Below are 24,444 nucleotides of genomic sequence, written 5' to 3' on the forward strand. Positions count from 1 at the left end.
GCTGGGGCTGGTGTATAACATAATAAACCAGGTTGTGATTTGAAGACCACCATCAGTGCAGCACCTCCACTGATAAAAAAATAAAAAAAATAATAACACAGACTGTCGAGTTGCTTGTTGTAGCCCAACAGACAGGGAAGTTGCCTCTGATCCCATTTTTTAAAAATGCATCTTAAATCAAAAGGGTTACTCGTAATATGAAATACATAGAGCCTTTCTTTACTAATTGCATTGATTTTTCTTTTTATAGCTGAGTTTTCTGTCAGTCTAAATTCTTTAATTGGGATTCAGATGTGGTGAAAGCATGTATATTTTATACCTGCTGCGATGACTACAGAGTGTGATATTGATAGTTTGTTATTAATGAATAATTATCACTGAAATCTTGTTTTGAAATATTGTCTATGGAAACAGCTTGACAACAAAAAAGCCTTTTAGAACAGGATACCTCAAGGACAGAAAACATATATGAATTTCCTTGCAATATGAATTCTCTGTCTCCATGACAACATCTACACTCAATCGAAAATGGATGGAAATATCCAGAAAGCAATTTCACACTGCCCTGTTTAAAAAGAGCCCTAACACAACCTGGAGAAAAAGGGAAGAGGATCCCTGAAATGCATTGGAATTAAAGTAGTGTGCAACTGCACACCGAGCATGACAGGGCCTAATGTTTAAAAAACACACAACCAAACTCCTTTAAAAAAGGTACCTTTTTCTGTTTGTACTGAATGGGTGCTGAACTCAGAAAGTACTTGCAGCTGGTAATAGATTTTGCATTCTTGATAGTTTTGTATTGAAGAAGAGGGGCAAGGGGCCAAGATTAACTATTACAATCTGATTCTCCTAGATGAGCGCTCAATGGTAGGGTGGCATCAGGTTAAAAAAAACACATACTCATTATTCTTTAATTGCTCTACTTTTAATTGCTCTACTGCATATTTTCCCCAGGGTGAGTCTCACTGTAGACACCGTAGCATTCTAGACAAGCACAAGATGACAGTCTAGACCATGCACTTTACACAGCGCTCTTCAAAAGAGACTATTTGAAGGCAGTGCTATCATTTGGAATAATTGGAAAATTCAGAAGCCCAAACGTTTGTTTAAGATGTTATGGAAACTGTGTAATAAAAAGAAAAGAGCAGTGGTCTATTTTTTTTTTGCTTGTTTGTAATTTACTAATAGAGTTTCAGAAGCAAAGAAGATGTGTGCTGATAAACGTGAACAAGTTAAGCAGTTTCACCACCAGTAACAGTAACATCCTTTTCGGATATTAAACTAGTCTTCCAAATCAAACTGTATCAAATGTATTTTTTAAATCAGTACTGGATGACAAATACTTCACAATATTTACAGGAGATATGTATGTGCCAAAAGGCAGCGATTACCCAATCAGTCTATTTCCCAAATGACAAAGCGGCTGTCATACAAATGAGCCCCCCCTTCTATCCTTTTGACACCATCCGTTCCATAGCAATAGAGAGCCCATTTGATTGAACAAAGGAATGTAAATATGGAAAAACAAAATAGGATCTGCATTAGGGGACATGACTGGTAAGTTCTGAATGATAAATACTCAAAGTTGGTCATTAACATTGCATCTCTTTCTTGAAATCAGCTTTATCATTAAAAAATGTTTAGAAGAAAAACACAACCACAAGTAATAACTAAAATATAAATTATAAATTATAAATATACAACAGAAAATAAACTGCGGCTCCTGGTTGGTAGCTGCGGTGTATGATCTGATTGCAGCTGGTCCACTGGAGTTAGTGATTAGATACCAGGAAGCAACAGTAACTTTGCATCTGCATATTTAAAATGGAAACACAAGCAAAAATACAGTAGAGACCAGTGATAATATTGATCATTCTAATTAGAGATAAGAAAGTAGATTCTAAATACTTGATTCCTCTTCGAATGTGTGACAGAGAGGAAATTAAGACCAACAGCTATCTACAAAAGTTTAGCATCACCCTATAGAATAAACAAATTTTGCTTCATAAACTCGAATGAAACCTGCTGAATAATGTAACGTTAACATATTGAATTACATACTGCTTTGCAGTCTTCCATATACTTCACGAAAAACTGACAAACATTGAAAAACATGAAATACTATACTACTATTATGGCTTCCGGTAGACTTTTGCGATATAATTTGTAGGTTCTTTGATTACTTGATGTTAAATAAAAGATCTAAATTATGTTCAGATAGTTTTTTTTTTCTCAGTCCTAAAATTCTACGCGATGCAAAACTTGTGGCCATAGCTGTATAGCACGTTTCTTAAAAAAAAAACAAAAAAAAAACATACAGAGCCCTTTTTGTCCCACGTTATTACCTTGTTCTGTTCAAATATTCCAAAGAGTAAGTGTACATCAGCATTCAAATAAGGACTTCCTGGAGATATTTATTACTGCTCATGTAGGGGTGTGCGGGGGGCAAGTCTACATATACCTGGAAGTGTGGTTGAATAGCAATGCAGATTCCAAACCCCCGCATGTGAGAAACAGTACAGTTAAACAGTCAATAGATAATGCCTGGACTTGCTCTTATAGCTCTGTGCTGTTTTATCTGCGCCTGTAAGGCTACAGCATTCCTACATCAGCAAGATGAAGTAAAAGAGCTTACTTGACTGCACTGGCGTCTCCGTGCACCTTGTAGTTATCTGCACTGATTCTGGAGATGATTCTCGTCACAGCGATCAGGATACCAATATTCACCTGAGTCAAAAACAAGACACGCTGTTAACCCTGCAGTATGCTGCGCCGCATCCAGAACCGTGAGCATTTAATGTACACATGATAGAAATAGTATATAATCAACTCTTGCTAATATGAACCACTTCAGACCTGTTTAGATTCTTCATTTGTTGGAGTTACTGATCACAATATGTATCACACTAAAAATGCTTAGTTTATTCTCTGTTTTTGAAACTATCCCTAGGATTACATTTTAAATATGGTGCTGCTCTCCTTATGGCATCATAGCAAAGAGTAAGTGGTATTTTACGCATTGTAAGTATTGCATAACACACTGTTACCATAGTTTTTGTTGTTTGGTACTTTTTGAAAGGCTTCTAAAGGACAGTGGTGCCATATTAAAAATAATATCCTAGAGCATGACAGATTTCAGTTACGTATTTAGGTCATTTGTAAAGCAGTTTAAAGTTGAAGACTTATTTTTTCATTTTCAGCATCCCCGTTTAATACATTCTTATTTATGTTTGACCTACAAGACACTCCAACACAGTACTTGTACTCAGTACTTGTAAATGACCTTCACAAGATTTAGCTGGATTTTTACATTTTGTTTTTAAATTCTGATTTAGATTTCGACAGAACAGAAGAATAAAAGTATCTATTCTTTAAAAAGTCATTATTTCTCCTGTACGGTACGATGCATGATAAAATGCAACATTTAAATGAAAAGGACGAGCCATATATTCATGTAAAAAAATGCATCTTGAAAACCCTGAAAACTGTATTTCATTTAGGTTATACTTAGAATCAATAATCCCTCCACGACTAGCCCATCTATGTAGCGTTCTACACCTAGAGAAAATGATATTAAACAACAACAACAGTTCAACCATCAATTCATAGGGGAATCTATCAGGAACCAGAGATATTAAACAGACAATGAATGGAGACACATAAATATACGACAACATTTTAATACAAAAGAATGATTGAACTGTAATGCTAGTTCTTTTCACAATAGTCATTACTGATATGGAAATCAGGGCAACAGAGCATTCACTCAAGTGAATGAAACATTATTCAAGTTCCGTGCCAGTTTGACTATCTGCTTATTACAAGAACGGATCAAAGTGATTTCTTTATGGTAATGAAATGAATCCAGCCTCCTTATCCAATAGCCATCTTCTCACTTGAGATATTATTTTTGTTGACACGCTTTTCGCCCCCAGTTAGAAATCGTTTTTCGGACGCGCTGGAGGGTTGTATTTTATTTTACATTTTCTAATGGAACCGATGTCCCCATCTGCACCTGTGTCTCTACACAAAGAGCTACAACGCGGGGAGGAGCTGCTAATCTATTCAAGGCGCACAATCTCAGATGTAGCCCTCTTCTAGCCTTCAGATTTACTTTATGAAATGGATTGTACCAAAACCCCCATTAGATTTATGATTCAATCTGCTTTTGCGCTGTTGTCTTTAAGTATACATTTCATTTAAAACTTTTTTTCTATGCATTCATCAAATCTAAGTTATGAAATATTCCCAAAACGTGTATATAGCATTTATTATAGAAACATAGATACTGTAGATACTAGGGGGGAAGGGGTTGTCTTTAAGAAGCATTTATAGGCAGGTGTTCAATCAACGGCAATTCACTTTTAAAAGCTGACTGGGGTTTTAAAAGTTTAGGGCCTTGGTACACCAGTACCAAGTCAGCGCCCAAGATGAAAGGAAAACATTCTTCCAATTGGATTTTAAAACACTCACTGTGGAAGTGAATTCAGTGATTGGTACTCAGTCGTAAATGTGAGGGAGAAATGCTTTTCTGGCTTTGAAATCAACAGGTTAATGAATGGATTTACTGAATACCTGTCGATAAATACTTCTTAAAGACAATTCAGAGTACGAGTAACACATTTTTGAACACCCCTAGCAGACAGATCGGTCGATTGATAGATGGATAGATGAGTTGTCAACGTTCTATGACAGAAATGGCTCATCTGTAGTTTGTTGGTTAATGTAAGGAGAAACGGCTGTTGCCCACCGACAGCACTGTCCTACAGCTGCTGTTTCTTTTTCATACAATCTGTGGAAAGCACTGCCAAGTGTACCTGGTGGGAGCAAGTGGCAGGATTCCACTGGGTAATAACTTAGACTTGAATGCTTGTCAGGACATCTCAGTTACTGTTAGATTAGATTAAAAACCTTTTGAAATATTGTATTTTTTTCAGACTTGCCAAGTTTTAATATCAAAGTTCGGGTTTTGGAAAGACGACAGTAAGGTTGTGGAGCAGTACACCCTTTCCCAAGCTTTTTTCTTTGGTTCTCAGTTTTTTCAACACCCCAGCCCCGGAGGAAGACTTGGTAAGTATTTCAGTGCACTGTACTTACCACGATTACAAACAAGGCAGGTGCTACGAAGGCCCAAATTGCTCCATTTTCCAGGGAAAGCCAGCAGCTGTAGAACAACAGAACAAGAGGCATAACTATGAGTACAATTCTGTAGAGCGCAGCAATTCATTTTATGCTGCCTGCTTAAGGTACTTATTCCAAATAAAATAATTTAGACATAGTTAACTGCAGCTAGCATATGTCTTATGTTTCAAAGCACACTTACACATTTTGTATTTGTTTATTTTTTATTTTACCGTCATTTTATCCCCAAGTGAGCTGGACTACACAGAAAACGTGAAGACAGCCCACGTTGACCTAATTTCTCTGTTATATACTTGTGGTTTTCTTTTTCATTATCCACCGAGAGTTGGGTTTCAATGTTATAAAACAATGATTTTTTGAGGAGTTGGTAGAACCACAAAATACTGAAATCTCAAGGTATGTTTTTACCTTTTGCTTCAAGAAGACAATTTCAACATAAAACACGAGTCATGACTATTTTTTTCTTACTAAAAATGTCATACCCTAAATGCACACAATGCATCAACCCAGGGGAGTGTTTATATGGGACACTGGCTGGGTAGTCTAGGAGAATCCTTGTCACGATGCATCTGTGAGGCAAAGCTACAGATACAGCATGCAGAACTTACTTCTCAAAGGACTTCTAACAATACCAACGTCTAACCAAAGTCCTTTGAGGAGCTCTCCAGACGACTGCTCAAGAAAGAAAACACTTTCTAATGCAAGCAACTAAACACAAGTATACAAAGTGTGTGTTCATGTATACCTCACCTCTACTGTATAGAATAGCAGGTGAGTACATGCACTAGTCTCACCCTGGTCCCATTTAACAGAGTTTATTAGGTGGATACATTTTCAGATAGCAATGTAGACCATTCTCTGAATCACAACCTCTGAAACAAAAAAAACCCTGCATTGGGTAGCACTTCACATTACATGGCATGACTAGCTGTGTAATTACATTGTAATGACTAGGTAGTTACAAACTGATCATATTCTTCCACAATCCCATGGAAATGGCCTTGATAACACCACTCAATTATACACTTACCAGTAGTTACTATATAAGAGCAGAACATATTGGTAATGACACAGTTATTACCATGTTATTACATTTTTGTGTGTGTTTTTTTTTTTTTTTTAAGTGGAGCATTTAAGGATTATGAGGTTGTTACAAGCCTTAACTGTAATGTGAGTCCCTGCACGGGGCTCAAAAGAGGAAAATAGTAGGTCAATATCTTTACCCAAATCCAACACCGTCTGAGCATTGACTGCTGCTTCAAAGCAGGTATGTACAATGTTGGAGCTGGCGATACTTTATTGCACCAGTCCATTCGAGTCAGTCTTGAAAAGTGTAATGCTGCCTTCACGGTCTTCCCAGATAGCTGAGAATAGCTATCTGAGAAAAGGAAGCTGGGGTGTGGCTGTAGCTCAGGCTACAACTGAATAAGCCTATACACAAGCTAACAGGGACTGGCTTTAATGCCTGCAGGTTTAGAACAAAATAGATATCTAAGCACCTGACTTAACTATCCAATCCCATACATCCAACTAAAGAAAAGACTAGTTCCGCCAGTCTTACCATATAAGCTGCTTAAAACCAGCATGCAAAACTCTGCTAAGCCCAAGTACCACCAACAGATTGGGAAAATGCATGTTTTAATAAGAGCCATGGACAGATTCACAGAGGAGTTAAGCCCACAAAACCAGGGCTGTTTACTTACTTGCCCACTTCTCCGTAGCTGTTAAGCGCTGATGTTACAGACACTATGCAGATCACCAAGGGAGACCCTGAGAAGAGATCACACACAACCAATTAGAACTAAAGCCTTTATTCTGGAACTGAATCACAGACCTGATTTCAGACAGTGCTGGTGTAGCAATTGCTGAAATGATAATGAAAAACAGGCAATTCTGCTTTCCATTAAAAAAAATAATGTGTTCTTGCCTGCACTCATTATGGCTATCCGCACGTTCTGATTGCTGTGCTGCATGTATCCAGCTGCAGTGCTCTAATCACACATGCGTCGGCAGCAAGGATGACTGTTTTGTCAATGGTCGCTCCCGATTTTACAATTACAATTAAAAAAACGAATAAGACTGCTTACAAGCTCCTAAATGAAATATCTGAGCTGTTTATTTTAGGTTTGCTAACTTTATTGTGTGAAAAGGTCCTTTTTGAAAATAGAAACATGCCAATGACGATTTAGAGGAAAGAATCAAGCCCAGTCTTTCATACTAACTTCAGTCAGCAAGAAAACAATATTTGCCTCGTGGATGGATATGTTTGATGAGTCTGCTGAAAAGAAAAATGACCTTCGGGCAACTGCTATGTGGAGTAGGCACAATTTCAAGTGTGCCAAGTCGGTTTACATTAAATAAAATTAAATCGGTTATAAAATTATATATATATATATATATATAATTATATACATATACATGATTTATTATTTTATTTACAGTGGAATCATTATTACATATTGTCTCACCAACATTAAGGCATCTATTAGGTTTCCCCATGGCTATACATTTACAAAGAAAAATAGAGTCCTGCCACAGCTGAACAATGAAGCTAATCCACATTTAAAGGACTCAAAGCATATTACTATTCCTCCATGCGTTATTAATCTAATTTCAAATGGCTTTTAATTGGACATGCTTATACAAAGAGTAAGGAGGAACATTCATCTCCGTACTGTCAAAGACACAGATCAATCCATAGAAAGTTTGCTCAGCATTCCTAAAACCTTGGTCAGGAAGTGAAAGGGCACACACTTTTATAAAACACTGACTAAATATAAAACCGTACGATATACAGTAGCAATTTCACTATCTTCCATATATATCAGAAAACCATGAAATATTGAAAAAGTGACTTAGTGAAAGGCCTGTATACTGTAAAGGATAGTATATGTACAATATACCGTCAATGTGGCCTAACAGCGAATTAACCAAATTCACAAACTGTCGAATCGCGAAAATAAAGAAAGCGCACGAGACTGCTATATAAAAAGAAAGTTAATTACAAAATCAGACATACGTTTAGATTAGAAGTCCGTTTCAATTTCTGCTGTGTAATAAAATGTGAAAATGTTTTAAAGCTAAGCTAAGCTTTAGTATTTCTGTACTTCAAATACCACACTTTGGGTGGCAAAATGATGGCAAAGCTATGAAATATGGATTTATACAGGTCCATAAGAGAAAGGGTCAGCTGTTATCTTTTATTAATATTATAAAACACGAGAACAACATTTATAGCGTTACACCTTTACAGACTTATAAAAAAATTAAACACTATCATGTTTGTTACATAACTTTACTGTTTAATGGTATGTGCGTGCTTGTCTTGGAATGTGCTTTTTTATAAGAATGTCTGTGAATACAGCTACTTTTTTATGGACCTAGAATGGAGTGGTGATTTTAAAATAGCTAATGAATGTCTCCCAGATACCACGCTGGGAGTTTGACACCTGCGCCTGTTATGGCTCTATATTGTTTTCATCCCCCCTGCTGAGTTGCAATCCAAATTATACATTACTTACATTATTTATTTCTGCAGATTGGGATCCCAGACACACTAAAGTGTCTAATGTCACCAGCTGTTGTCATTGTGTTTTCAAATTATAAGAAAGACCAGCGTTATTGAATGCCTATGTGTTTATTTAATCCCATTTTATAAAACTGGATATCAAAATCTGTGGAGTTTTTTTACTGAGTAAATATGGTGACGGTATAAGATTGTCATCTTGTGAGGGCTACAATGTGGCATTTAAATAAACATTACCATACACCAAAGGTTTTCAACCGGGGGTTGAAAAGCCTTCACAAGTGCCTTTAGACTACTGACAATAGTCATGAAGTGGTGTCAAAATGCACCAGATTTATTACTGAAGTAACAGCTAATTTCACAGTTTATTGGGTAACCGGTACACATTTGGAAGTTCACTACAGGTCATATCCCAGGGTGAAAACTGTTGCATTTCTCCTTTAATCCATAAGAGGGCACTACTGAAACATTACCAAATGTCTTTCTGAGCTAGTTCCAGTCGACTTACCCCAGCCTATTCCGTAGTAGTATATGTGTTTGCTTTCCTCAGACCCAAACACTTTGATCACCATGCTGTACAGATGCAGACCTTCCACCAGCATCCACGCAAAGGCACTCAAGAAGAAAAAGTGAAGGAGGATGGCCATGATTTTGCAGGGAAGCTGCAAAAAACAAACAGAAACATGCAGAAAGAGTTAACAACTATACCACTGACTGGTTCCTTCGAGTATTGCCCAAACCTTAAGTTTTTATTGCAGAGAAGAGATAAACAGAATTGAAAAGATGTTGCATGTTATACCCAAAACATATTCACCTCCCCAACATGTTTTGACAATCCAATCTTTCTTTAATAGCTCTCATTATTTCATCAGATCCTTGCTTACCTGCTATATTCATAAATGCTCCCTGCATCCTTACCTTACCCAATTTTAATCAGCATTTTAATCTATTGTTCAAACCCTCATTACCGATGCAGCACAGAATCTTATAAATAACCTGAAGTATTTGTTTCAAACTTACAAACATAAGAGAGTCATTTTTAAATTTAGGAGTACATTTAAAAGTTGCTAATTTATTTAAAACGTGTTGAGGCCAACCTTCACATAACTTTACACCATCAAATGTATTGCTATAAACCTGAATTCTCTATAAAAAAATAAAAAAAGAAAAAAAGAAAACTTTAGAATTTTCGGTGGGGTCTAAATCTGTATTAGTAGAGGAAAGAACAAAGTTTATCTGAAGATAAGGTGCTGTTTTACTGTCCCAAATCAATAACCCTATTCATTTGGGATAACTTCCTTCAGGAGCAATTGATTCTCAACGGACAAAGTCTTGCTCCAGTAGCGTCAGACCTTTTTTTTTTTAAATAAAGAACACAAAAATGTAGGGTTAGATATACATATGTGTTTTTTTTTCTTTTTCTTTTCTGTTGCAAACTTTGCTGTGTCAGTATCGTTAATCAGCTGTTAACCTGTCAGCTACCGGGTCGTCAGTTTGCTGTGAAACAAAGAAAACGATCTATCTGTCCAACGGGAATCTGGAATGGGCCTCGTGATACACAAATCACCAGTGAAAAAACAAGGAGCTTTGCTTCTTACCGTTCCTGAGTCAAATCTAAAGCTGATCAGCAGCAGGATCTGAGCCATTAAGATGGCGAAAGACAGGTTGGCGTGAATGTGGTAGCGCTGGTTACGGATTGTACTCACAGACCTACAAATAGACACCAAAAGCAAAACATGAATTCCACATAAATCCCGTCTCTTGAAAGCAAAATAACGTCTTGCAACAAATAGAGAGACCCCCTAGAAATATAGTCCAGGCTTCATGAATAGGTCGGTTATTGTAAACTAGACTCGCATACACTCTAGTACTTGTGCTAAAGACTGTACAGACCAAGTTTCATCACACGAGCTTCTGATGCACTTCCTTCTTTACCTATGGTTTTAATTATGTGTTGGTTACACTCTACATGGTCAACATGATTTTACACCTTTGCAGCTTCGCAAAGCATCAGGCAATCATCTGATAAGCTCATGATTTTATATAAATATTTTTAACCTGTCATGTACTTTGGGATTATTATGTGACTATGAGGACCCTCTGTATGCGAGTGCACTGTTTTTTAGACTCATTTATCTTTGCCTGTGTTTTTCTTCTTTAACAGCGTACAACCCATTATAATATTCCCATTACACAGATTGCATTAGACTTATTTATTTATTTTGAAACAAAATGAATGATCACATATGCAACACGACACAGCTGCAAAATGCACCAGCAGAGAGCCAACAGGAGGAATTTCAAAATTCAATTAACTTCTATAATGAAACCTATTAATTTTACTTTTAGCACTTTAAATGGAAATTGTCAAGGCCTCTATGGAAATGTTAGGAGCTAAATCCCTTTACAGAAATACACTGCTGTATTATTACAATAAGATGCAGTATTCTGTAATAATAATAATTAAGACGTACATATTGGTCCAATAAAAGGCCACATATTCTTTCAATGGCATCTTCTTTCACTAGCTATTTTGTATAGTTTTTTTAAGGGTGGTGGTGCATGCTAGCTGAGCAAGAAGACAGACAGATACTCACGAGAGAATGGCAAAGGTGACAATGGTGATGGCCAGGCAGAAGATGGAGATGGTGCAGCCGATGTAGCTGATTGTAGACAGAGCCACCTGGTTTGCATTGCTGAGCTGTTCGGGAAGAGCAGGCATTAGACATTAGCCAAAATGTTGGTCTACTAGACTTTCTTACTGTTTTTGGTGATAAACTTTGACTATAATGTAATAAAACCACCCTGAACACTTCTTTTTTCTTTTTTTTTTAAAAATTTTAGTCGTTGCCAATTAGTTTTTTATTATTTTCTCCCCAATTTGAAATGCCTAATTATTTTATTATGCTCAGCTCACCGCTACCACCCCTGCACTGACTCGGGAGGAGCGAAGACGAACACACGCTGTCCTCCGAAGCGTGTGCCATCAGCCGTCCGCTTCTTTACACACTGCGAACTCACCGTGCAGCCGTCTCAGAGCTACAGCGTCGGAGGACAACACAGCTCTGGGCAGCTTACAGGCAAGCCCGCAGGCGCCCAGCCAGACTACAGGGGTCGCTGGTGCGCGGTGAGCCGAGGACACTCTGGCCAACCTAACCCTCCCTCCCCCCGGGCGACGCTCGGCCAATTGAGCGCCGCCCCCTGGAAGCTCCCGTCCACGGTCGGCTGTGGAATAGCCTGGACTCGAACTCGCGACGTCCAGGCTATAGAGCGCATCCTGCACTCTAGCGAGTGCTTTTACTGGATGCGCCACTCGGGAGCCCCCTGAACACTTCTGTTGTGACATAATGGTTAGAGTCAATGCTTTTTTTTTCTCCTTGCATCCTGCCCTTGGAAGATTTCCAGATGACCCTTGACTAATGGTTTTTACCAACATTACGTTCACTGCTCCTGTTTGAAAACCCTTATTGGCAATGTGGCCAAAACAAAGTGTGAAGCCCCAAGGTTACTGATTGAATCAACTAGAAAACCACAAAATAACAGGTTCCCTTGAACAACACTTTCTGTAGGGATTGATTGAGTACAGGACCCCCGGGCTACAATCTGGGCTACCATTAGGAAAACAATGACCAATTTATTGTGGTTAGCATTAAACATTGTAGGGCAGATTTACAAAGTGGAAAAATAAGTTGTAAAAAGAACATAGACAAGTAGATAGAAGCCTAATCAATTACTATTCTGCGTTACGTGTTTTGTGGTTTTGAAATATTATCAGTGTCCTTGTTCTTTATAAAATGTCATTTTGGAAAAAACACCATTCTTCCATGCATTCTTCACAAACCCAAGCCTTGAATGAGACAGTTCACAAGACACCATTCTTCCACTGCATTCTTCACAAACCCAAGCCTTGAATGAGACAGTTCACAAGACACCATTCTTCCACTCCATTCTTCACAAACCCAAGCCTTGAATGAGACAGTTCACCTCTAAATCAACAGAGCCAGGTTGTAGGGCGCAGTTAGACTTGTATTTAATCTGTTAACAGACAGCCTTGACATTATATGTTGTTTGGAAATCATGTAAGAATCATTATAAAAATGATACAGTGGGTGTAACTCACTGCCTGCATAACTTCATTTCAGCGAGTTTAAATTTGTGTACAGGTGCTTATTCCAATACAATACCCTAGCAATATTGCAAAGCAGTTAGACTGAAGTGAAAGAATCTGGGAAGAAATGCACTTTAGCATTACTGTTCACAGATGCTCCTCAGAGTTCCTGTATTGTAATACAATTGCATACTTGGTGTTTGATCAAGCCTCAAGGCATCGGTTATACTGTATTCTTTCCTGGTAAAAACTGAAGATGCTTTAAATTATACAGATTGTGCAGTGTATCTCTTCCACAACATGTCTTTAATAACACTGGCATTCATAGCAGTTTCAAGGCAGTTTACCCTGTTATTTCAAAATAACTCAAGCTAACCGTTCATGCCCCAAGGGTGCTATATAGTGAGATTCAGCGACAGTGAGTGAACTCATTCATGGCAGCGGCTCTTTGTGTGAATGGTGAACTGCCTTACCCCTCTGCACCTGAACAATTCATCAGGATATTTTCATTAAATCCAGATATCTGCTCTTTGGTAAAGCAAGCATGTATAAATGTTGGGGATCAGAGAGAAATGTAGTAAATACTAACAAGCCAGGAGCTACACATGGAGACACACTGCCATCTTGTGAGCAATTAAAAAAAAAAATGTGTAAATTAATTTAAAAAAGAAAACAAAAAAACAAATGTTCTGGGGAACCTTCCTAGTGTATTCCTCATATGAACAAGTTCCCTTTCTTTACCTGCCATGCCAAATAACCACCAATAAAAATAAATAAAAAGAGCTGTAAATTCCTGAATTTGACAAGTGAATAACAATAATATGATGTGCTTTAATGTTCCAGGTCATCCCTGATAAAGTGGAACTTGTACAAAACACAGCTGGCAGCATAACTCTGATCCAGCTTCACTGGATTCCCGTCAGACCACAAAGGTTTTCAGGTTTCTTAAACGACTTGCAACACACTTCATAATGATCACGCTGGCCCTGTGCACCCCTAGATGTAAACTGAGAGGCTTCTTGTCACACTGATGAGTTACTGTAAGAAGCTGAGTCTTTAGCTGTCGAGACTGGAATGTTATTCCCTTAATTTGAAATATAAACATAAAATGTACTTGTTTACTTTGGGTTATAATATGCAACTCGTCTCTCCAGCTTGAACCAGTCACTTTCTTTTTTTTTCTAAAGCATTTGAGATGCTTTGGCATGATAAGGCACTATGTGAGATCAATATGAGTTAATGTTGATGCTAAAAGCATACCAAAACATCCCCAAAGCATGGGAAAGTGTATTTTTTGACCACATGCAAATCAAATTTAATGGAAGATGACATCTGTGTGCTGTTGCACTATACTACCCAGGCTGGTATCTCTAACCATTTCCTGCTTGTTCACTCTCATTGCATGCACGCGTTGAACACTGAGCTGAAGTAAATGACCACCACAGCCCTCATATGTCTTATCTGAGCATCTGAGTCTGAGATTCGGCTCTGAAAGCCAAGAATGGGATTTTAAAACTGAACCTCCAGATGCAGGAGGTCAGCATATTACAGCACCTGGCAGAGCTCCTTAGAGCCCAGTGATTGATTTAAAGAGCCAGCTCTAGTTTTATGTTACATGTGTGGTTCTGTTTCTAAAACGGGTAGCTTTTTTCTATTATTTTATGGTTAATCCAAAGAAAAGGGAGTGTAATTAATGTTTTTTTTTTTTACATGTAGGCTGTGCCATGGGATCTATATTGTCTATCTTGTTTCAATGCCCATCTGGAGGCATTGGGTTCTATTTGATTTTAACAGTGGAGAATCTTAGTGCCACTGCCATTCGAATCAACAGAAAGCATGCTCTCTGAAAAGGAAGACACACACTAAAGAAACAGACTAGCACTGTGACATGTTAGATGTCATAAAGGAGTCTTTTGTGAATGATTTTAGTGGGAGCGGTGAAAAAAAAGCAGGGGGCTGCAGCAGTAGAATCTTATTATTGTATTCTGACTCACAACACTTTTCATATCTTCTTAACATTCTACCCACTAGCCAGCAGAGAAAATAAAACAGCAGCCCATCATAGTTTATTCTAATAAATGTCACTGTTACACACTGTCAGCGTATGTTTACAAATGCACTGTATACAATATTAATATAGCATTTCATTTTCAAGACAACATCAGGGAATGAAATACACAAACTACAAAACAGTAGCAAAGCCTCTAGTGAAGATACATCACGTTGATACACCACTAATAGACTGACATCTGTCACCATGCAAATGTTACTGTCGTTTAACATATTTTATTATTATTATTATTATTATTATTATTATTATTATTATTATTATTATTATTATTATTATTATTATTATTGATAACTGAAAGGCAATAATAACGTACGATTATAATGCTACAAACAACATTTGCCAAACTAAGAGCGGAGTGACGATGTACTGTATGTACGTACACAGAATTGTCAAACTATATGCAAAATGTTTGAATATCATCGGTATAAATGACATTTTCTAGCAGAAAGACATTGTCAGTGCAAAATCTATTTTCCCTGCCGTGGATGAAAATTGAAATAGCAGACAGAGCCTGGGATACAAAACGCTGAACCAGGGACACGCACTCCCGTCAAATCTCACCCTGCTAACATAATTTGCAAAAAAAATTAAAAAAATCTAAATAAAGTTGTTAAGGCAGGAGGAAGGCAGACAAAAAAATCAACCACATCCTATCGACATTTATTAAACTTAATAAATAAATGACAGTAAAGGAAATGGATGACATCAGGTCATTCTGTACGGTTTTGACATCCCAGTAAATACGGTTCCTTATTTCCATGTGAGCAGCAAGAAACTGGTCATATCGAGCAATTATTTCATTACTTTGAGATATGCGCATACTCATTTATTCATCGCCATGGTTTCAATGTGGACTTCCGGCATTATAAATTAAATGGACTTTTTAGAGATCAAAACTGTACAAAAACACCAAAACACAAAACAGATCAAGTGAAAATTAAATTAACACAGCAGTTATTACTTTCCGTTCTGCCTGCTTTTCATTGATATATGTGTTTTAAAATATGCGCTATATCTAGCCTCAGACGACTCAAAGGCAGAAGCATTTAAAATCATCAAAACGTATACACTACATGCATGAGTAATACAGTATTAGTAATAATACTAGCACGGATTCATAGGTCATTATATTTCAGTGTAATATTTTTCAATTACGTACTGTATTTTTTTTTAAAAAAAAAAAGCCCACTTGCTTGAACACAACATACTTACTGTGTTCTACCTTAAGAAATGCCTGCACAAGACAAGCACAGCTGTGTTTAAATATACAGTGTTTTTTAAATTTGAAAATCTCGAAACCGAATGATGCAATTTCACTCATAAACAGCGCATAGCAGGTCTACAGCATTCCTTCAGCAGGGGGCAGGAGGGTTTGAGTTGCTCCTCCAATTAAAACCAGGGATCAGACTATGTCATCTGCCATTGCTAGTATTGTATGTGTGGTTATAGCAGATAGGAGTCTGTAACGGAGGCTTGTCTCCTCTAATGAAAAAAACTCTCTGGGCTCCTCCAATTAAAACCTGTGCTCAGATCACATGATCTGCTACTGTCAGTACTGTGGTTAAAGCAGATAGGAGTTTATAACAGAGCCTTGCCTCCTCTGAGGAGCCAGAACTGCTGTTAATATAGGAATGTTTAATCTAGGGTTTTGTGCACTTTTTGAGACAGGAGATGCAGCTGCTTTGGTTTAGATTTTAAAAAACGATGAGCTTGACAAACTTAAATATCACTGTGTCACCTTCTAGTCTTAGTATTCCTCTTGTCTGTACCAGAGCGCTTACGAATAAACATGAATCAGTATTTCCGTTTAATCTGCGTCACCACAATGCCAGGGCTTGACACAATGCTCAAATCCATGCATGTAATTGAACTCAGTCTTAATTTAAAGACAGAAGAAAATAAAGGCTCTCCAGGATTAGACGCCAACCAAAACTATAATAGAAACCATTCTACACAAACACACACCTGACCCATTTCACCTTCGTAAGTGCAATGTGATTTTTATTAGTGTAAGAAAGGGTAATCAGATTTGGCAATCTGGAAAAGTTTCAAAAAGTTTGACATGGGGACTCTGCTGGAGCGATAAGGTAAGCAGTTTTAAATTGCCTCCAGAGACACTCATTAAAATAAAATTACATCCACAGAGACGTGGCATAAAAATATCAGGATACCTAAGGGAAGGAGAAGTGTGAGGCTCCCACAGAGAGAGGTACGTGAGAAATGCTTGCTGTCGCCTTCAAGGTGTCAGAAAAACATTTAAACATTTACACCTGAGAAGCAGATTTGTTTACTGACAAACCTGCACTCAAAATTGCGATTATTGTGTGACAGAATATTATTGAAGCAACATGCTTGTTGATAATGGCTTCCAGAATAGGATAGTGGAAATGCAGCTTTACTGAATTGAGGTTTGGAGGTCTGATCCTGGCTCTTAGTTGCAAAACTACCACCACAAATATCACAGAAATACAAATTAGCACTACAGATCAAGGCTGTATCATGTACGACTATTTTGTAATATATTTTAGGTTGCATCAGTGCTTGAAAGGCATTTTTGTATATACTTTTAACTGTATAATTAAAACAATTAAACTTAAAATTCCCAAAACACATTTCAATTCAATTTTTTTTCTACAATTGCTTGCTCACCTATAATTAGAACTGACTTTACATAATAGCTTTCCAGAAACTGCAAATCAGTAATGTACATAAACTTCTGTAAGTGTGGGAGTTAGCTTCTAATTAGCTTCCTTACAAGACTCAGGCAAAGTATAGTTTCTGAGCTCAGGGCAGTGATTACATTATTGAACATAGCAAGGGAGAGTTTTCTTTGAGAGAAGGATGAGTAAACCAGCTCACTCATATTAATGCAGTACTTCCTTTTTTATTTATTTATTTATTTATTTTATTTGATCGCCCAATTATTTCACACTCGATTTTCTCCCCAAATTAGAATGTCCAATTATTATTTTTTCCCCCCTCACAGCAGCAGTTCCCCACACTAGATGTCATTAGTCAGACGCAGATATAGCAGAGATGGAACTATAGGCAACCATGGGCTACAAGCAGTGAATTGATCCTGGACTCCATAAGCAGAAAATGACATGTACTGTACAGGGGCATTCTGCATTAAGCATGTCAGTGAGAGTAGTTAAACTGTACGAAAAACAGATGGTGGAAAGCATATCCATCTAAATAGACCAGGCTTTCCTTATCTGTGTGAATCACCCAGAAATTCAAATTTAAAAGACTCATGAATTGAATTGCACTCAGGGAGTAACATGGGAGTTTAGCTCCCTCTCCAGCTCTCATCCACTTTATTACCTTGCAAACTTTGGAGGTTTTTGTAGTTGAGTCGTGCTCAAAATTCCATTAGTAAGTAATTGGATGGATAAATGAATGAATGAATGAATGAATGAATGAATGAATGAATGAATGAATGCTTAAATAAATAAACAAACCGGGCTCTTGTTAAATGATGAAATACTCACATTAACTTAGTGTGGAATGATTCCCCAGGTGTCGTAGAAAGAGAGTCAACCAGTTTCATAGTTTGTCATGACTCACTGAACCAAAGGATGTGCATCAACCCTGTCTACGTTTTTTCAGTCGTGCACAACAAAGACTTAGGAAATTGAACTGTACTCTTATAAATAAACACTGATCCGAACAAACTCAACAATGCACTGAACTTTAGAGTGCGGTATTTGAAGAATGCTGTGCTGGCATTCAGTAATTCATTGCTAAATATTTTACAACCTTTATTCTGTCTGTCTACTGGTTCATATTTGTCTCCTGACATAAAGATCGTAGTTGTTTTGATAAATGCCACTGTGTGTGATGGTACAATTTCAGGAAGTTGGGGTTGTATGCAAAGAAGCCAAACCCTGTGACCCTGTGTAACATCATTTATTATGCAATATATAAGACCTAGAGCAGTTGTAAAATGGGAAGATGCAAATATTGAACATTTTAAAATGTACTGTCTGTGTCCCCTGCCTATGCACAGTAACTAGTGAATTGTGTTTGAACAGTTTAAACAGGTCTGGTGGTTATAATTGTTTCCTTTTACTTTTTTTGATTTGAATGTCCTGGATAAAATGTTTTGATAAAAATGTTAATTTATTTTTAGCATAGGGTATAATTAAGAGGTCCATGATGAAAAAACATGGTTTTGATTTACTAAATACAGAATCAGCTGGTATAAAGTTTCTTTCCCACAGACAGTGTCTGTGAATATCCAACTTTCTTTAATTAAAACAGACTTTAAATAACTATTTGAATATGGACCCGTGTCGGATATATAGAGAATAATGAATGAGGAAGTGCGTGAAATGAGTATTTAATGGCCACCCGAGGGTGAAGCCCAAGGGGTTATAATCTCTGGTGAGCAATTGTTTTCTGACAGATAAAGTTCTGTGTTGCTTGTCGGGGGGTGGGGGGTTACTCTACTTGGTCTGTGTCACTGGGTTATTAGCTTGCGCTGGGGTCGTGCTCTGTTGCTGGTGTTAACGAGCAACTGTTTTCCGCAAAAACCAGAGGAGCCCATTGAAAACAATTGCTCTCCAGTTATTATATGCCATTTTAACATCTGAGCACCATATGTCACAGAATTTCAACCATCGGAATAGCTCTCTGCATGTAACACCGGTCTGTATAAAAATATCTGTCTCGTTGCTTTGAATGCTAAATATACCAGTTGGTTCTGGTCCGCTGTCATATGTTTTTGATCATTCAGGATGTGTCTGGAACACTTAGATATGCAGACTGTATATAACCTTTTTCATGTAACCCATTATTGTGCACACACTACAACACACTGTATCTGAATTTACAAGCCTGGAATAGTACATTTCCAGCTGAAAGTCATATCTAGAGCATAAACACAATTGCCACAGAACAGGCTACCACTGGAGCCTAATGTTGTAATCTTAAAGTCATTCCCTTGCAGCACAATTGTTGTGTAACACAAAATGCACATAAGGCCTTAAGAAACAGTGTTAAAATTAAAAAAAAAAATGATTATAAGGACTAAAGCACAGTCCCAAATTAATATTTTTCCATTTCCATTTTCTATGCTAATGCTGTAAAGTCATTTCAACAATGTGCATGAATTGCAACTTTTTCTGTAAATTAGTCTTTTAAGTGGGTCTATTTTAATTAACTGCGATCCAAGAACCCCAGTACGTTAACTATATATGTATATATATACATACTGTATATATATATATATATATATATATATATATATATATATATATATATATATATATATATATATATATATGCATTGTTTGCATCTTGAGCTATATCAAAGTTGATACATGACACTGTACAACCTGCAGCAAGAGAATAACTGTTTAATTCAAGTGGCAGGTAAAACCCATTTCTGCAGTTAAACCACCTTGTGGAAGTAGAAACAAATGGCTGCCTTCTGAGCGGACACGGTTAAGCTTCCATACACCTAGCAGGAGGAGGCATGAAGGGACACGGTTACACTTCCATACACCTAGCAGGAGGAGGCCTGAAGGGACATGGTTACACTTCCATACATATAGCAGGAGGAGGCCTGAAGGGGCACGGTTAAGCTTCCATACACCTAGCAGGAGGAGGCCTGAAGGGACATGGTTATGCTTCCATACACCTAGCAGGAGGAGGCCTGAAGGGGCACGGTTAAGCTTCCATACACCTAGCAGGAGGAGGCCTGAAGGGACATGGTTATGCTTCCATACATATAGCAGGAGGAGGCCTGAAGGGACATGGTTACACTTCCATACACCTAGCAGGAGGAGGCCTGAAGGGACATGGTTACACTTCCATACACCTAGCAGGAGGAGGCCTGAAGGGACATGGTTACACTTCCATACACCTAGCAGGAGGAGGCCTGAAGGGACATGGTTACACTTCCATACACCTAGCAGGAGGAGGCCTGAAGGGACATGGTTACACTTCCATACACCTAGCAGGAGGAGGCCTGAAGGGACATGGTTATGCTTCCATACACCTAGCAGGAGGAGGCCTGAAGGGGCACGGTTAAGCTTCCATACATCTAGCAGGAAATGACTCACCTCGAGGGGCACCACCTGCATGAGAATGGCGAAGTTGGTGAGATGGTTACAGAGGCACGTGGAGAAGGTGAGGTTCCCTTCAGCTCTGACACAGCCTTCATTGGACCAGACTCCAAATCCAGAGCTGCCAATAATACAGGACAGGTGAGAAGTCAACATACAGTTATACAAAATAAAACTCTTTTCATTGTACCTTATTTATTTATTTATTTATTTTATTTTTTATTGCTGGCAACAGAATAACTTTTTATTATGTTGGCAATTCTTTTAACATTTCACATCGATGTCTGTTCAGGAATAAGTTATAAATGTTAAAAGTTAAAATAAACTATGAAGACGTAAGAAAATAATCAGAAATAGATCACAAACCTGTAATCCAGGAAAGCGCAGTAAAGAAACACAGTGTTGCTGCTGTTTGATGCCAGGCTATACTGCTCAGGACTCTGCAAAGATATAATGAAGCATTCTTGTTAAAGTTTCACAGATTACTTTAGCAGTTGCTTGTTTATGCCAAGCCCACTATTTTCTCAACCCTTAAAGGTCTATTGGTTTTTACTTTACAGGACATGTATGACAACACAGTCTTCTACAGCTCCTGCATGATTCTCAAGATGCTTTAGAAACTCAGATTAAAAACTTATATTAAGGTGATAATCTTCCAACGTGTATGGAGGTGGAGGAGACTATATTTGATATCTTGAGGCAGCAATCAGACTTTATTAGACAGCAAGGCATGAAAGCGGTTGTCAAATCTCAGGGTAATCCATATACAGTAAGTGACCAGTAAAATATTAAAATTGTTGTTCTTTTCCAGGTGTGACAAAGACAGACCTTTAACTTCTATTATTTAGAAGGTATCAGTTAAAATAATATAAAAACAAAATCACTCTACTTAGATTTCAATCCTCAGATGAACTGAAAGGCAGCTGGAAGAAATGCGGATAATTTATCATCTGCACAAAAAAAAACAGCTCAAGTGGTTCTCATTTAAAAAAAAAAAAGTTTATGGCTATATGTGCTTGACTTTGTTCTTTCATGTTTAAGAGGCATTGTTGTTGTTGTTGGAGCTGAACACTTTTGTCAGCAATTTAATGACCACAAACGGACTCCAGAGTGCTTGGAAACCAAGCCCCACACTACTGGATGAAGTGCACAGTGTTTTCCTCCTTAGCATTCAAACAGATCTTAAATGCCCATCTACATTACCATCTGCGCCATGAGATGAGTCTGTAAAACTCAATCTCATCTAGTTCCTCTTGCATCCTTCACAACTGGACGCTCTTAGGTAACTTACACTATCAGCGCGGGTTAGGAGAGATCGAGCTCTGCCAGCTCGCAATCCTAACTGGGGTTGACAGAGTCCCAATTTAAATCCATTTGATCTAGATCTGCTGCTGATGGAAATGAAAACGTCTGCTTTTGATACAAATTCATGTCAATCTCAATGGTAGATGGAAACGTAGGTTGGCTCAAGGTGTCTCTAACTATCTCACCAAATGGGATTCAAATGAAATAAAAAAAAAATATATATATATTCTAGATGAATTCTGTAACAACCAGCAAGACATATAGCTACCCGCCCCCCAAATAAAGAGAACCCTACTGATCAATCCATCAGTGCAAGAGCACACCTGAGAGGTAGAGTATCCAGAAAGAAGCGCATCATTCATTTTCCAAAGGTGAATATTACATTGTACGCAATTGTACTAAGACTCCCTACCATCCTAAAGCGCTTTATATAACTATAACTCACATTTTCCGTGTAATTCCTTAAATCTGATTTGGACTCCCAGGGGAAAGTGAGCTAACGGTTTTAGGAATGAGTGTGGTAATTAGGGCTTGGCTCGGCTCACAGATGAAATCTCTAGACTCCTCGGTCCAGTTTCTTACATAAACAGAATCTCAACGTCTGCCAAAAGCTGGGGTCCAGTTTAGTTCTCGATTCTTAATTGGAAAATTGAATTGTGAGATTATCTTCTTCTGCAACAACAAGGACACACATCTATTAAACTCAGAATCTCCACACAGACTGAATGAGTTCATTTATTCTCTTTAACAACTCCACCCTTTGGAATAAAAAAGAAATAAAAAAGAACAGCTTATCTTGCTTCTATCACATTACACTTATTATTGTGTCTGTGTAAAATGTGTATTACATAATGTTTTACTCTGAGGTCCGTATGGATTGATTCAAGGTGTCTGCATACACATGGAATTCATCCGGAATATATATATATATATATATATATATGTATATATATATATTTTAAAGAGGTGTTACATACTTTTAAGACAGGGGGTTTATAAATATATTATTTATAGGTTAACAGATTGAAACAATCAGTGTGGCAATAGCAGTGTAACAATTGCCATGAAACTTCTCAAACACAACAGTAATTGTATAACACACATTAAAATAGGATACAGTGGAAATTCTTTTAATAAGCGGTCTTGGGACCCCTGTAAAAGGCTTCTATAAATGGTCATTTGAATACAGTTTATATCCTTCAGCGTTTATACTGGTGAACAATGTTTGGGGCCACAGATAAGCTGGGTTTTCCTGGAGTATATCAGTTGAGCTGCAACATTACATTTCTACAGAGAGTGTGACAACTAAAAACTTTTAAATTCAATTAGCCAAGCCAAAATCTGACCCGTATTGCAGTTCTTCTTCCAAATAGTCCAATTTGGTCTTTATTGGCCACAAAGGGCTAGATCTTTTTTTTTTTTTCGGAAAGGATAAATGAGAGATATTTCATTACAGGCTTGAAGCTGTTTGTTATTCGTTTTTACAATTTGAATTGGTCTTACTAGTGGAGTTAAAAGCTTTGAGAATATAGTGTCCAACAGCCACAATGTCTCCCAACACCATGTTGGGACGTTGACTCAACCCCCAACACCGCTCCATACAGGATACTACAGTGCTTTTCCATCCATCTGCTATCCTGATTGTGAGCAGACCCACCTCTTGGAACATGTGTTGGTATGGCTGCAGTACTGAAGGAGTTTGGATTCAGCAGCATACTGTAGTAAGAGTGCTGTTAATGTAAAGTCTAGCTGCACTTTGCAGATACTTAGCCCGCTTTGAGTGCAGTCATTTTCCTTCTGGGGTTCCCTCTCACCTATTCTACTGCCAAGGTCTATGAATGATCACATCAATTCAGCTGAGTTTGTTATTAAAACCAGCACGCTTTAAAAATAACTTCAAACGTCAATTACTCACAAATCTAGTGCAGGAACATTGCTTGAAGGCATTTCTGCTCAATTAAGGGGTCTCAAACAAAACACATATACAACTTTCTACAACAGTGGTGCTCTGTCCTGCCAATGGCTTTTGATCCCAATATAAATACATGGAGAGTGTGCTTGGTAATAGCTGAGCAATTCAGTTTATTTTACTACATTGCATTTAAACATGTTTAACCATCCGTTTGCTTTAGGTCCAACATATGAACTTAACAATTTGTTTGAAGTGAATTCTGCAAAACAAGTGTGTTGGATTGCTCTCATGTCAAACATAGTCTGTCCA

The 24,444-nt window shown here is 37.7% G+C and overlaps 1 protein-coding gene across 6 annotated transcripts in view; it reads right to left on the reverse strand.

Annotated features, from left to right (window-relative positions):
• Nucleotides 1–24,444, reverse strand: part of LOC117426458 (adhesion G-protein coupled receptor D1-like) — a 63,042-nt gene that overhangs the window by 11,876 nt on the left and 26,722 nt on the right. For all 6 annotated transcript variants that reach the window (XM_059033126.1, XM_059033130.1, XM_059033128.1 and 3 more), the window contains 8 exons: nt 21,285–21,358; nt 20,916–21,039; nt 11,266–11,369; nt 10,267–10,378; nt 9,177–9,330; nt 6,846–6,912; nt 5,098–5,164; nt 2,636–2,727 (listed from right to left, as the gene is read on the reverse strand). In XM_059033126.1, coding sequence (XP_058889109.1) covers nt 2,636–2,727; nt 5,098–5,164; nt 6,846–6,912; nt 9,177–9,330; nt 10,267–10,378; nt 11,266–11,369; nt 20,916–21,039; nt 21,285–21,358 — 794 coding nt within the window. The remainder of the gene's footprint in view (nt 1–2,635; nt 2,728–5,097; nt 5,165–6,845; nt 6,913–9,176; nt 9,331–10,266; nt 10,379–11,265; nt 11,370–20,915; nt 21,040–21,284; nt 21,359–24,444) is intronic.

The sequence above is a fragment of the Acipenser ruthenus genome, chromosome 11, assembly GCF_902713425.1.
Source record: "Acipenser ruthenus chromosome 11, fAciRut3.2 maternal haplotype, whole genome shotgun sequence".
NCBI lineage: Eukaryota > Metazoa > Chordata > Actinopteri > Acipenseriformes > Acipenseridae > Acipenser > Acipenser ruthenus.